At 35.0% G+C, this 16391-nt stretch overlaps 2 protein-coding genes across 2 annotated transcripts in view; one reads left to right on the top strand and one right to left on the bottom strand.

Annotated features, from left to right (window-relative positions):
• Mf (myofilin) overlaps positions 1-11864 on the top strand; it is a 176089-nt gene extending 164225 nt beyond the window's left edge. The window contains exon 7 of the mRNA XM_069821650.1: positions 11583-11864. Coding sequence (XP_069677751.1) covers positions 11583-11589 — 7 coding nt within the window. The 3' untranslated portion in view covers positions 11590-11864. The remainder of the gene's footprint in view (positions 1-11582) is intronic.
• Positions 11865-12018: 154 nt separating this feature from the next.
• The window catches only part of LOC138696546 (arylsulfatase B-like), a 32959-nt gene continuing 28586 nt past the window's right edge, over positions 12019-16391 (bottom strand). The window contains exon 9 of the mRNA XM_069821644.1: positions 12019-13673. Within this exon, the coding sequence (XP_069677745.1) occupies positions 13246-13673 (428 nt within the window). The 3' untranslated portion in view covers positions 12019-13245. The remainder of the gene's footprint in view (positions 13674-16391) is intronic.

Genomic DNA, 16391 nt, shown 5'->3' with positions numbered 1-16391 from the left:
CCATCCGCCGTAAACGAAAACTAAATGGCAGTACAGTCGCTAATGCAATTCAAATGGGAGTTATGACGTGACTCCTTATGTAACAACTAAATGGCAGGATAGTAAACCTGACAAAAGTTATTACCGCCAAAGCTTATAACGCAGAGCAAACTGGGTATATATGATGTATGCCACAACACATCTTTATATTCATCATCCTTTATAGTTTCAGTTGCTAGAAATTAGAACTCGCTTCCGGGTTATGTAAGGGGTTGTTGGACAATAACTTCATTTAGGTCGAAATTACATAAAATCCTACTTAACAAATTAATTACTGATCAATATTTGTTACTTATAATGAAACTAACATCTGTCCATTCTTATTATCACCATTAATTTCTCTACATTGAATACAAAACCTCTAATGACAAAATTTCATTACATTAATATTCTCATTATATCAATATATTTTAGACTTAAATTTTGCTCCCTATAACATAGTTCTAGTAAACTTATATTAAATTAATTCTCATAATTTTAACCAACTAATTATCTCAACTTAATTATAATTCTTTACATATTGCATATAGACTGAATTGAATTGCATTAGCTCATAAATTTAGTTATTACGTTTTCTTATAGGTTTTATCTCAATTTAAATAAACATGTACTAGTCGTTAAAACTTAACTGAAGTATATTACTGGAGAATCGTTTAAGTGTATTGTAAATGTTCATAATTTAAATATATAGGCCTATGTAACTATTGTATTGATTAAGGCTGGTTGAGTAGAAGAGAAGGCCTTATCGCCTTAACTCTGCCAGCGAAAATAAAACATTCTATTCCATTCTATAATGATAATTATGCTGCTCTGAGTTTTCGAATAGATTGTATTTAGAAAGAAGTTGACAAAATATGTTACAGAATCTACAATTATATTTACAATTGCGAAGTAGTTCTTCCCCTGGTACTTCCTGCTGCCAAATTCCGCCATCGGGGAATAATGAGTTACTGGTGGACAGAATATTCAATTAAACGTTGTAGATTCGGTTTAGTTTTAGTACGGATTCAAATTATGTGACTTTAAGGTCTTATTCACTATGCAATATAATCGTAAACCTAACGTATACAACAATTTTTGGAATAATCAAGTTTACCAACCATGAAGGCGCAAAAAAAATTATCATCTTTCATCGAAATTTACCAGACTTAACAAAGAGCTCTAGTATATTATAATTGAATGTCTATTTTTTTTTGGAAAAAAAAACCATAGTCCAAAAACATAGATTTTCAGAAAAAACAAACAACTATCTGGCATGGGTGCTGTTGACACTTCAAGTATGAAATCCATCATGTCGTTTCTAATGGCGTTGTAGAAACTTTGGAAAACTGAAGTATTTTATAACTTAAACTGTCTCATAGAAATACATGTGTAAATGCAGGTAACTGTGGACAATGTCTTTTTTAAGAAAAAATAGGCTTAAAGTATTTTTCTCTGAGGTAGCTTTTGCCGCGTACATAAGAAACAATACTGCTAGATTAAAATTATATGAATAAATATTTCAATATGATAGATACTTGTAAATGTTACCATCGTCCTGGGAAATGGCTGTTTTCACAAAAAGAGTCTTTTGACTATTGGCGTTTTATGAAAACCACTTAAAATTTCCACTCCTATAACATAGGACTATGGTGTTTTTTAACTAACAACTAAATCAATAGATGGCCACTACAATACGCTTACCATATGCTTAATATCTCAAATTTGCATTTTTGGACTATGGTTCTTTAAAAAAAACTCATCAATTATAAATCTAGGCTAATTTACTGCATCACACTAAATAAGCTTATTATAAGACAATGGTCATCCCAGTTGTGAAAGTTGGGCTATGAAACAAAAAGACCATAGACATATTCAAGCAACAGACATTAAATTTTTTAGGTCATTATTAGGATATGCAAGATTAGATAAGATCAAAAATGAAGACGTAAGAAACCAATTAAACATTTTTGTAATAAATGACAAAATTGGACAGTACAGAAATAACTGAAAGGACCATCTTGAAAGAATGGGAAAGCACACAATGCCAAAACTTAAGTTTTCTTATAGACCTATAGGACGAAGGGACCTTGGATGACCTAAACAAAAATGGAATTCAGGCCAGAACAGGCCGAATGGCCTAATCCCGTGAAAGGAAGAAGAAGGCCTTAAATTTTTTAAATATATGCCTCAGGTAATAACATTTTAATTATTTAAGTGTTCATGTGCCAGAATTCTTAATGGACATCTGAGATTTTTGCAATTTACGATTCATTTTCTGTTACAATACTGGTACATCAATCTAACCTACCTACCCTTGTATCCATTGTCTCAACTAATTCCACATTTAATAATTCATAAATTGGACGGAGTTACGCAATAAGAGGCCAAGCGCCAAAAACCTGTTTCGAGATATTGGCCATTGAAATAAATCTGTTTTTTATAAAACATTTTATGCAAGAAGTATTACATTCATACTATTAAAAATAGCACAAATAATACCAAAAAATGCTAACAGTTTTTCAATAAGAGACCAGCAGTTGAATTAATATTTCAAAGCAAAATAAATAAATGAATTTTATGAAATAAACGAATTTTTGCTTGTAAATAGCTGAAAAATTCAGATATCGCATTTTTTTTCCGAGTTAAATTAGACTGCCATCAACAGATTTGTGCTAAAATATCCCACTTTTTTTCCAAATTGTCGGTTGATCTATTATTGCATAGCTCTGTCCAATTCATCCATTCATGAATTTACTGGACTGGTCATCTTTATCTCAGAAATCGTGCACTCCAACGATCATCAACTCGTAACTATTCTTGTAGCATTACTAGTAAAATCATCAATAAAATAATAAATGTGGAAATGTAAAAGATAACAAATGGAAAACCAAGTGTTTGCCTAACACAATGATATTATTGTTTATTTCCTATCTTAAATATTACAACAAAGGTTCGGATAAAGTAACTGTATCAGAATATGCTTTATCACTGTATAGGATAGGGCTTTGACTTACTTCAAACTAAGTAAACACTACTCACTTCCACTACTGGGTGTTCAGTTCAAAGTGTGTCATGGCTCGCTGTATGCCGTCATGTGGCTAGCCGATGAGCCTAGAGAATTCAATCTTCCTACACTTCCACAGAGGCGTATTACCTATGTGCCAGAGAAGTTGCCTAGCAAGTACGGCGTTCATTCTGAATAGTACGTACCGATACGTACGGTAACGCCGGTAGTGGCAGGAATGTGAACTGTTTGGAAACACATACTGAGGTGAGTTTTTTTCTTACTATCGGGATATGGGGAGAGGGTCAAGACGATTACTTACGTATTCGTTGACATTAACTTCGATGGTCAACATGGACACGGAGCATTTGATTTGTGTTGTGGAATGTTGCCGTACGCAACCGATGATAACAAATACCCTGCGTACGACTTGCCCGCGCAAAACACAGTTCGAAAGAGGTTATGGTAGCACACAGACCGGACATACCGCCATCTGTTGCTACGACGTTCAAGTTATAGGCCTACCGTACACGTTCTCAAGTTCAGATTGAACGCCTTGAATACTATTCAACTTCTCTGACATAAAAGCTGAACTCGCTTCAAATCGCTGACTCACAACAGTGACGTCATGACACAGTTTGAAATGAACACCCAGTATAGTGAGTTTCACGAATAGAGAGGGTTACCTCGCCGGTTTTTAAACCAGTAAGAGGTCAGTTTTGCAAGAGAGCGAGACGATTACCGAACGTTTCAAAAGAAACTTCATAATTCTGGTAGAACATTTGTGTATGTATCATGTATTGCGTTATCCATAACAATCACAAAATTAGGTGGAATATTAGGTAAAAGCTGCCCTGAAACCATATTTTTAAACGGTCGCTCTCCATTTCTTCGTAATAATCCTTAGTTGGACGCGATTTGAACACCAGTAACTTCTGTTCACTACCGGCATGAAGTATTATAATCCTGAAACTTTTTACCAATCGGCCACACGGAACTGGGTCATCATTAATTTCCCATACTTTATCTCTCATGTTCACATTTATCAATGTTTTGCCGGGAAAGAATAAGGCACATTTTGTTCATCTTATATCTTTATTTGCACTAAGAAACTGATTACGCAGCCAACTATGTCCTGACGTTCCATGAAATATTTTTGCGCCTTATTATTCTCGTATATCGAAACTTAATATTTCTCATCCGCCAGAGAGATGATCCAGACGCAGGAAAACACAACTTCTCTTTGGCACTTTTTAAAATATAATTCAAGCTTGGAATGTAACTTCCTCCACACAACCTTATAAAATATTCATTCTCAATGCTGTCGAAATTATCTATATTATTTTCAGAACAATCCCGCGGCCGTTTTTTCGCTGGATTTTTCAATTCGCCTGTTTGTTTTTCCAAAAATTCTACTTTTTAATAATTCCAGTCGCTTTAATAGTTCTCTCATACACTTAGTCACGGATATAATACGTTTACCGCACCTCGAATCTTTATAGTCTTTCTGAAAATACTCGTGAACCGCCATGTAAGCTCTGTATTTTCGCAACGAATATGTTTCCCTCTTCCACAAATTAAATAAGACACTACAATTTATTAATCATTCATTAGATAAAACTTATACTTAAAATGACATTTTTTTACAAGTTCATAAGACCACAAAATTCACACCAAACTGCTTGAAATAGCAAACTGGTTATGACTGTGTAGCATCTGTACGCAATAGGAACTTCAGAAACATCAACGACTTTTATTTCAAACCACTCTATACCTGCAACACATACAGTAACGTGCAGATTTTCAAGGAATATGAGCGTATTCCGAATCTCAGCGCTGAGCAATCTGATGGCATCACGGTGTTCCGAATTTCACCGATGGCGTCACTGATGCTCCACCGGTGTCGCACCAGTGCCATCAGCTTGCAGAGGTGGTGGCAGTCTCCATGAGCCGTCATCAGTGAATCTGATTGGTTCTTGTATAGGGCGGGAATTAGCAGACGAATGACATCGTGCACTGTTGTATCAAGGCGGTGTGTTCTGCTGTACATTGTTTGTAATGAGCACAACGTAAAAACAATATGTTAATGGCTTATGAGCGAACTTGTCAACGGACCAGTTATTACTACCGGTTCAAGAAATAAATTGTTTATGCTCTCTTTCCTTTGAACGAGATGGCAGTACGAAAATTTCGCAAAATTTTGCTAGCGTTGCACATACAACAACTTCTACAGTCGCCATGACAGCCATCGATCTTTCCAGCAGTTTTGTTCCTATTTCGCTGCAGCGTGACGTCATTGTTGACCACCGGTACGGTGAGATTCAGAATACGCTGATGGTCAAGTAGCTTCTAATGCTATCGAGATCAACCCGATCTATTCGTGAAACGCACTACAGCTAAAACTCTACATGCTGGGAAGAGCGATCCCCATCCCCTAGCTAAATCATCAGTGAATGAACAGTACAACCGATAGGAACTGAATATACGTTGTCGCTACTGTCGACTGGGAAACATGCGACAACTGTAGCCCGAGTCAGCTTCCTTAATACCCTAAGGATGAAACCTAACCATTTTTTTCCCTATTACTCATATGCTAGTGGATTATAGTGATTTTATATATGCCAGGTTGAATTTTCTTTTACTACCTTTGTTTCGAATTTCAGGTACTGTTAAATACTACAACTGGCAGTTATTTTCTAACTGTTGTGTTGGCATCAATAACTTCAGTTTGAAATAAAGTAAACTGATGAAAATTCAAGTATACCTAGGCTTGTGAATTAATAATTAATTATTAATATCGGTATTAATATTAGCATCAAACACAATTCAGTTCTGTTGTGTTGTGATTCCAATTCAACTCTATATTCAGGTGAGTAATGAAATAAGAAATAACTTATAGACCTACTTCGTAAAAAAAACATGCATGTAAATATACTGACATTTTTATTAAATTCTTTCGTGTTTAGATTTTTATTAATATGTCCAAGAGAGGAAATGGCATTGTAGCGACTTCTCCAAGAAAGAAACTGCTTCAAAGTATTTTAAGTATGCTATACATTTTAAAGTGGTGTTCTGTTTTCGGAATTCGTACTAATCATTTCAAGTGATTAAACTACATTTTTAGGCTAGATCTTCTGAATTGTAAACTGTTTAGTTAAAGGAATGAATTTCATGTTGCCAGGCAAAATACATTTTAATAATAGATCGTAACTTACTGATCCTAATTACCAACATAATATGCGGGAATTCCAGAAGGAAAATATACTATTTCATAAATTATTGAATCATGTAGAAAATACCTCGCAACATAAAGATGAGATGAGATAAATAAGTAAGGATGTAGTTATTGTTAATTATTGCAATATTATTATTATTATTATTATTATTATTATTATTATTATTATTATTATTATTATTCATCGTCCTTGCACGTATTAGGCCTAGTGGCCTGTTACGGTCTCCGTCCATCGTTTCAGGGAGCGTCCTAAAGATAGTCTTCCATGTGGTATATAGCGGAGAATTTGTCTTGGGAATATGCAACGGTCCATCCTATTGACGTGGTTAAGACATTTTTTTCTATAGTGGTTGAGATGTTCATAAATAGGTGTAATTTTCAATTCTTTTGTAATTAGTTCATACCTTTCGTGGTCAAGCAAGCTGTAGCCGGGAGTCCTTAGAAATCTCATTTCCCCAGTTGTTAAGCGTTGAACATCTGAGTTTCGGACAGTCCAGGCCTCACTACCATACATGAGGACAGGTCTTGCTAGAACTTTATATGCTTTTAACCTGGCATGTTTTTGAGTTTTCGTAGTTATGAAAACCTGGTTGATGGTTCTTAAGGCTCCATTAAAATGTTGAATATTTTCAGATATATCAGTAACAAGTAAATATGTCAAATTATAACCTAAATATTTAAATGAGTTTACCTGTTCTAACTTATGGGTTCCAATGCAAATTTTACTCCTAACTGGCTGTTTACCTTGGAACGCCATAATTTTTGTTTCCTTTGGGGAAATTTTTATATTGAAATTTTGTGCTATTATATTCAAATGGTATATTGAGTATTGCAGCTCGTCTTTATTTGTAGCAAAAAAGAATCCAATCATCTGCATATAATAATGTATCTAGAGTACAATTTGGGAAGAGCGGGATGTTTCTATCAATTGTTAGTCGCCAATGTCTGATAATGGAGTTGATGTATATATTGAATAAAAGTGGTGAGATGGGGCATCCTTGACGAACTCCACAGTTTATCGGTTTCCATTCGTTATGTTCTGATCCGATAGTAATTTTGATAATATTGTGGTATTAGTATTATTATTATTAAGTTATTATTATTATTATTATTATTATTATTATTATTATTATTATTATTATATTCCTCCCTGTGGATTATCACCTTGATGAGGTAGGGAGGCTTAGTACCAATAAACCAGACGATCAAAACCGGGAAGCTTAGGCTTGCGGTTAGATAAGAGGTGAGGGAACTAAGAATAATCCACAACGTGGGAGCAACGGACCAATCTGGAAAGCTGCAAACACGGAAGACCACAACGGCAGATATGGCGTGGAGATGGGAACATCGAAACGGCGAAAATGGCGGAAGTGGCAACCCAATCTCTGGGGATGAAATAAGAGACCCAGCTCAGGGAAACAAGAGTGAAGACCTCAACGGCAGAAGGCGTAAGAGGCAACCCTCCCTGCGGGGTTAATACACAAGGAAGCAGGTCCATAGGCTTTGAGGAGGCAGCCCGTCCAAAGGACTAACCCTGCAGAACGTTAGTACCGTACTCACGGGACATTTAAAAATACTTACAAGCTCCAAAGAGATAGCCGGACTGACCTACGGATGACGACAAAAGCAAACCATAAGGACAAACGTTTTGGAATTCAAGATCAAATTAAAGTAGCAACCTGGAACGTTAGAGGAATACACCACAAAGAAACCGAACTGGAAAGAGAACTAAAAGAAAGAGAAATAGACATAGCAGTGATAACAGAAACGAAAAAGAAACAAAAAGGAAGCCAAGACCTAAATAACTATACAATGTTTTATAGTGGGGTTGAAATAACTGAAAGAGCTCAAGCAGGAGTAGCAATATTAGTAAGCACAAAATTAAGAAACACAATAACAACATATGAATGGGTAAACCAGAGAATAATGAAAATAAGATGCAAAATACCAAAAGGAAACCTTACAATAATAGGAATCTATGCACCAGAAGAGGGCAGAAAGCAAGATACAATACAATTCTATCAGCAACTACAAAAAGTAATAGATCAAACAAATTAAAATGATTATCTAATCATAGCAGGTGATGTAAATGCTCGTATTGGGAAAACACCAATCACAAATGTAACAGGAAATAATGGAGAAGAAACATTAAATAATAATGGAAAAACGCTACTAAATTTCGCATACTTTAATCAACTGAGAATAACTAATAACTACTTCAAACATAAAGAAATTCATAAATATACGAGAAGTGAGAGAGGATCATGCTCAATAATAGATTACATTATGGTTAACCAAAAAATGAAAAACCTGGTGAGGGACACAAGAGTCTTTAGAGGTAGTGACATTCACAGCGATCATTTTCTACTGATTAGCAAAATAAATATACAAAAGAAATGGTGTAGAAATTGGAATAAAGAATCAAAAAAGAAAGAAGAGGAAAAACAAGAAATCTATAAAATAAAGTTACTAGAAGAAGAATCAATACAAGACCTATATAAAAGAAGGTTAAGAGATTATACAAAAGCAGAAGAGCCAAAAGAGGAAATTGAAGAAGAATGGCAATGTATTAGAGGACTCTTACATAAAACAGCAAAAGAAGTTTTAGGGACAAAGAAAGTAGGAGGGAGGAAAAAAGGCTTAAAAAAATGGGATCCCGAAATTCAGAAATTAGTGAGTGATAAAAAAGAGGCTTATCTGAAATATTTTAATAACTAGAATGATCAGAATAAAATAGAATATAATAGAGCAAGAGCATTAGTAAAAAGATATACTAGGAAACTAAATAGAGAACATTGGGAAAACTACATAGCAGAAATGGAACACAATTTACATGGAAGACAGGACAAAGTATATAAATTTATAAGAAGCCTTAATTCCCAAGAAAAAGATAAAGCAAATCTGATAATTATACAAGATATAGAATTAGAAAATTATTATAAGAAATTGTGGACTGATAAAGAAAATGAAGAAGAAACTATAGGAAAAAACAAACAGTACATAGAAGTAGATGACTTAGAAATGCAAGAGATGTTAGAAGCACTAAAGAAAAGTAGGAATAATAAAGCATATGGAATAGACAATATAAATATAGAATTATTAAAATATGCCCCGAGAAATTTTCAAGAAAGGCTATTAAATTTTTATAACAAATGTTGGAAACAAAAGACTACGCCAGAAGAATGGAAAATAGGGAAGATAATATCGATATTTAAAAAAGGAGATAAAACAAACCCAGAAAATTATAGGGGAATAAGCTTACTATGTACAACATATAAAGTATACGCAAAAATGATAAGCCAAAGACTATCAAATATAGTCGACATAATAATATCAGAAGAGCAGACAGGTTTTAGGAAAGGGAGAAGCTGCATAGATAACGTTTTTACCTTAAAGCAAATAATTGAGAAAAGAAGGGAATTCAACTTAGAAACTCATATCCTTTTCATAGATTATAAGAAGGCTTTTGACAAAGTGTCTAGACCAAAATTGTGGAATATATTAAATGAAAAGGGAATCCCATTACATTTGATAGAAGTAATTAAAGATATGTACGGAAAAACAAAAATAAAAATAAACCAAAGAGAACCTATAAGAATAACAGGAGGAGTTAGACAAGGTTGTCCAATATCAACCACTCTTTTTAATATATATCTAGACGACATGATAAGATCATGGAAACAAATAACAACAGGAGGAATTAATTTAGGAAATATGATAATAAAAACGTTAGCCTTTGCAGATGATCAGATTTTAATTGCAAAAACAGAGGATGAAATGCAGAGAATGCTATATAAATTAAACGAAATATAAAAAAAATACAACATGGAAATATCATCAGGAAAAACAAAGGCAATGGCTTTTAAGGGCTCTTATCCAGTTCGGACAAAGATAATTTTAGAAAATAAAGCAATAGACCAAGTCTCAAAATTCAATTTCCTAGGTTGCGAAATATCATACACAACAGAAACAGACATAAATAACAAGTTAAACAAGTTTAACTATATAACAGGAACACTAAAAAGAACCTTGAAAAATAAAGCCAGAAAAGACTCCTTAATAAAATTATATAAGACGATGGCAGTTCCTACAATTATTTATGGATCCGAAACATAGACAATGACGGCACAACATATAGCTAAAATACAAGCTGCTGAAACGAAATTCCTCAGGCCAATAGCAGGATATCAAAGAACAGACAAAAAACACAATACAGAAATAAGACATCAACTAAAAGTAGAGGAACTAAATACAACAATAGTGAAATATAGAACAAATTGGGAAAACCACCTAACAAGGATGACGAACAATAGAATACCAAAAGCAGCATACAATTACTCACCACGAGGAAAAGCAACTTAGGAAGACCTAAGAAAAGATGGAGGCAGCAACAATTTGGAGCCGGAACAGGCTAATGAAAGGCCTAAACCGTGACGTAGAAGAAGAAGAAGATTATTATTATTATTATTATTATTATTATTATTATTATTATTTCAGTACGTAGCATTGTGATTTTTCTCTTTTTGGTGATAATTGGTATTAGTTGGCAACACTGAAGAGGCGGCCAAATTAGACTTTCAGGGTGCTACTCATAGACATTTCGCTAGCCCGCGCTACGAGGGTGCTAAACTAGCCCCGGCTATCGACTGGTTACTTGTACGGGATTCGTATCATTTCATATCGCAAACACTGGTTTATGAATACGAAAAACGTTAGTTCGCTGATCAACTACCGGAAGCCCGCGCTAAGAATGTCTATAAATACGGCCCTTAGAAAGTACACTTACGTGATCTTCACTATAGTTAATGTTTGTAAACAAAACACATGGACCAAGGATGCCTATCCTGATACAGCTACTTTATACGAACCTTAATAATTACAACACAGCCGCGCGCCTTGTGAGGGATTGCTTGCGCAACCTCAAACGACGAGCGGCTGGAACAGACTTCTCTGGGACGCTCCGTGTTTATAAAGTTTAAAGCTTGAAATTACTTTTGAATTAACTTATACCGAGTTATCGTTCCTACAAGACCAGTCCCCCAGGTCACACTGGGAGAACAAGCTAAATGAGCTGGACGACAGAATGCGCGGCATCGCCAGCTCCCCCGCTCACCTGGTCTAGTGAGTACCGAGATGGCATTTCATGAAAATACTTTGAAGCATACTCCAAAGTTACTAACGAAAACAATACAGATACATTACAAGATTCTAAAAGTATGAATTAGTGGCACTGTATTAAGATTGTCCTGTGCCACATGTAATGTAATGGAACTTCCTCGCAATATTCTCCTCAGTAAAACAAACATTTTTACTTTTTTTCAGCCCATGAGAAGTCGAAGAATTTTATCAAAGCCCGTGAATTCAACATTTCGTAGCATCTTCAACTCAACTTCCATCTAACACAATAATTTAGGAAATTCCTGTCCGGAAACTTGAAATCGCTTTTATCATGTTATCATTTACTGCCACGCTAAGATTTTCATGTTCACATAGCAGAATTGGAAGTGACATTTATTCCATCTGAATGTTATCATTTGCGTACAACATATCACACAATGTATTTTTGTACAAAGCAGAAAATAAATCTCAATTTATTAATCAAAAGACTCCTGTCTCAATTGTTTGTTTATTGATTAAGTAATTTCATAGTACAGACAAAGAGGCGAGACCTGGCATGTGAACTGCGTAGTACGGGAAAGAATGAGCTCTCAGAAAGAGTGTTTGCATCATGATGGTTAATATTATACGAATCTACCGACCCGAAAATTCATCTCAGACTAAAGGCTATCTTCCCCCCAGTACCCATTGGTGATATAGCCACGGTACATAATAAGTAGTGCTGTTGATCGATCAAAATATTTAATCGATTAACTATTTGAATTTAATCGATTAATCGATAGGTTAATCGAGTTTTCATAGAGTTGAAAAAATGTTTTAATATACTGTAATACACAATTACTGTTAAATTTAACTTTTGTTCGGTGATAAGCATAAGTATTAAATTAATGTTGTATATATATCTGTATATATTGCATTGTTATATTACAAAACAACTATTTTAATTACTTACTAACATATTTATTATGAGGCTTATAATTCATTGTGTCAATTTCTCCGGGAATTTTTGAGACAAACATAAATAACAAAGAGTATGAAGACTCACCTAGTTAATACTGCTTCATCCATGACATGTGACTGCATTCACATGCTCCGAATTAAGTGCCGCTCTACGTTTAGTAACAATGTTTCCTGCATCACTAAACATGAAAAAGCTTTTTTTCTGTCAAGCACTTCTCCACGATCGTTCAATTTAATTCCAAACGAGAGTTTACCTCTCAAATTTTCATATGACATAATGAAGTTTACATTGCAACAGCAAAACTACAGCGGTCGAAACAGAAGACTGGCCCATATTGTAATCGAATTATCAGATTTTAAAAAGAGAAGAATGTAGTTACGCTCTCACTTGCACATTGTGTAGACATGGCTATTTTTAAAGGGGTGAGGGGGACAAATCCCAGGAAAGTATGTATTTCATATGATAGGAAGATGACCTGACAACAAGGTAGAAGTTTTCTTGGAAAACCATAAAACTTAATAAGGGTTTCGCATTGTGTTTCAACTTTCAATAGACGTAAACTAAGTCATGTCCTCATATTTCCATCTCTTCCTGAAGTGTTTGTGCAAAGATTTTCCCTACGATACCTGGTTTACAGTTAGAAAATAACAGTACTCTTGTGCTTTTAAATAAGCAATTTCCGAGAGAGAAATATTGTCGGAATTTTTAGTATGAGTTTATATTAACAAAATAATAATGAATATCAACTACAACCGATTAATTTTAATCGAATCGGTTATTCGATTAAATATTTTTGATCGATTAATCTTACAACAGAAATTGATCGATTAATCGAGGTCACAGGGCAGGTCCTGTCTGGACGAGACATTACTCTGAACACATGAGGTGAACAATTGAATAATGCACTCACACCATCCAAGGTGTCCAAGTATTGTTGAACTTTAAAGGATTTGCGCCTTCGAAGTCGAAATCAAAGTCATGCTGTGGGATAAGTGTACTTCTCTGATCTTGAAGGAGACGGTAAATAGTAGATAAAATCTGTGGGTACGAAGTCACCAAATTTGTAGTCTCACAAGGGTCTTCATGAAGGTTGAAGAGGCATGGAGTCTTTGTTTTGTAAGGATTGCAGTCCGAAGAACGTTCGTATCCTCCCTTGTTATCACAGCTCACTTTTGCCATCTCTCTCAAGTGACTGACGTCCGTATCATTTTCACCTGATATGGACTTCCAAGCAGCGCTGTTGAAGAGCAAACTAACGTTGTAGGGAGGATTGAATGCGTCCTGTCCGCTTTCGCCGTAATATCCATCCAACTCCCCATGATCTCCAAAGAAACCTGTAAACAAATCTATCATGATCTTCTGACTTATCAAATGAAAGAAAGGATACAAGGAGCAGAAAAAAGGAAATAAAAATGCGGAGGAAGTATTTTTAAAGAAAGATTAGGGAAAGAAAGAAAAGGAAAATACAAGATGGAAGGTGTTCAATGACAGTAACTTCACAGAGTAAATGCTTAAGACCAAAAGAATTTTCCTTTGTCATTATGCCTTATTTCTTTTTGTTTAGTAGGAAATCGACTTAGTTTCTAGAAAAAATTCCAACATCGCAATAAATACAGTGGCATTTGCCAACGTTGGAAACACTCCTCCGCAGCAATGTCAACATCAGAACATTTTCACGAGGTGACTGCCCTTAACAAGGAGCTGGGCTGGCCCCGCTTCTCTTTAATACAGCCCTGGTACATATAATAAGGAAACTAAAAGTAAATAAGGATGGAACTCTGACTCACAAATCCGTGCAACTCGTGGCTTATGCGGATGACATAAACATAATAGCAACGACAAAAAGGGACCTAACTAAAACTTTGCAAGATCTTGAAGAAATTTCGAAAGAAAATGATCTACAAGTAAATATGGAGAAAACCAAAATGTTAATACAAACACGCAGGAATAACCTGAACAATAATACATAACAATTAGATCAAATAGAAATATATACAGTTCAAGATTTTACATATTTAGGTACGATAATCAACAACAGTAATAATGGAATTAAAGAGATTTTATTTTTATTTTATTAGGTTATTTTACGATGCTGTATCAACATCTAGGTTATTTAGCGTCTGAATGAGATGAAGGTGATAATGCCGGTCAAATGAGTCCGGGGTCCAGAACCAAAAGTTACCCAGCATTTGCTCGTATTGGATTGAGGGAAAACCCGGGAAAAAACCTCAACCAGGTAACTTGCCCGACCGGGATTCGAACCCGGGCCACCTGGTTTCGCGGCCAGACGCGCTGACCGTTACTCCACAGGTGTGAACAATGCAAGAGATAAAAAATAGATTGTCTAAAGAAAACACAGTATATTTTGTATTATTATTCATATTTAAGACTAAGATATACAAAGACAAACAAAGATAAGACTTTATAAAACAATAATAAAGACAATACTAATATATACCATATATGGTTGCGAAACATGGACAATAACAAAGAAAATAGAAAACATGTTAAATGCTTTTGAAAGAAAGATATTGAAAAGAATTTTTGGTCCAGTGAATGAACACGGGCTGTGGAGAATAAGATATAATGAGATATAGAAAAAATCCTGTCGATCCCAGGTGGTGACAGGATTTTTTCTCGTTGCCAAACTTTCAGAACGGCCCCGAGGTTCACTCAGCCTGCTATAAAACTGAGTACCGGGTCTTTCCTGGGGGAAGCATGGGGCTCTACCTCCATGCCCCCCAAGTCCTTCATGGCATGTTAAGGGGGTACCTTCGCCTTTTTTTTACCTATGAGATAAGTAAGGAGCCAAACAAAACGAAAGCAGTTAAATTAAAAGAAGGTTGCAGTAGGCAGGTCATGTGTTAAGGATGAGCGGACAAAGTATAGGCCTTCCTGTAAAATCTTTAAAAGGAAAAATGTATAGAAATAGACCAATAGGTAGACCAAGAGATAGATGGTTTGATGACTTCAGAGAAGATGGGAGAAGGATTTTGGAGAGTAGAAATATGAACAGTAGACAATTAGGGAAGAGTGGAAGCAAAGTCTGAAAGAAGGCAAGGCCCGATTTGGGCTGTAGAGCTACAGAAGAAAAAGAAGACTGCTCTTAACGTCCCGGGATAGTCAGGCATTAGATTGAAGCACGCGTCTGATAACAGCGTTGCCAAAGTTTCATGTTTTAAACTGATTTATTACTAATTCAAACATTAAAATATCCTTAACTGTAAACGTAACAGAAACATTATGTAAATGTTTGTTGGAACTGAGAACACGAAAATAAACACGTTTATAAAATGTGTATTTCTAAATATGTTTAAAAGATAACTGAATCAAAACTAATGGTACAGAACTATTATATCTGAAAAATCTAAGAGCACAGGAAGAAAATGGTAGAGGACTTTTCTATTCATAAAACGCTCAGGATTCGTCCCACAAAAGGACTCTCATTGAACACCTTCCACTCTATAGAATACTGTATGAAAATGGCTCGCAAGAAAATGTCTCTAAATATTATTCAATAATTTCCCTACACGAATTTATAATCCCATAAGTGACATAATTATATAAACGTGTTCTGTTCTGCTGTTAATTTGTGTGGTGGTGTTTTAATAAACTACAATTTAATTCACTAATACACTCTAATATAGAGTGTTAGTTGGGAGGCCAGAGGGAAAAAGCTTTTGGGATATTATCCTCCCAATGGGAGATGAGAGGATAATATCAAAATGGATTTGAGGGAGGTGGGATATGATGATAGAGACTGGATTAATCTTGCACAGGATAGGGACCGATGGCAGGCTTATGTGAGAGCGGCAATGAGCCTGCGGGTTCCTTAAAAGCCATTTGTAAGTAAGTAAGTAAGTAATACACTTTAATTAATAACATTAGCACACTAAGACTGCTATTTATAGACATTTCGCTAGCCCGCGCTATGAGCGTATCATATCATATCATATCATATCATATCATATCATATCATATCATATCATATCATATCATATCATATCATATCATATCATATCATATCATATCATATCATGCAAATGATAGAA

The sequence above is a fragment of the Periplaneta americana genome, chromosome 3 (genome assembly GCF_040183065.1).
Source record: "Periplaneta americana isolate PAMFEO1 chromosome 3, P.americana_PAMFEO1_priV1, whole genome shotgun sequence".
In the NCBI taxonomy this organism is placed as follows: Eukaryota; Metazoa; Arthropoda; class Insecta; order Blattodea; family Blattidae; genus Periplaneta; species Periplaneta americana.
This window is presented reverse-complemented; position numbering and strand designations above follow the sequence as displayed.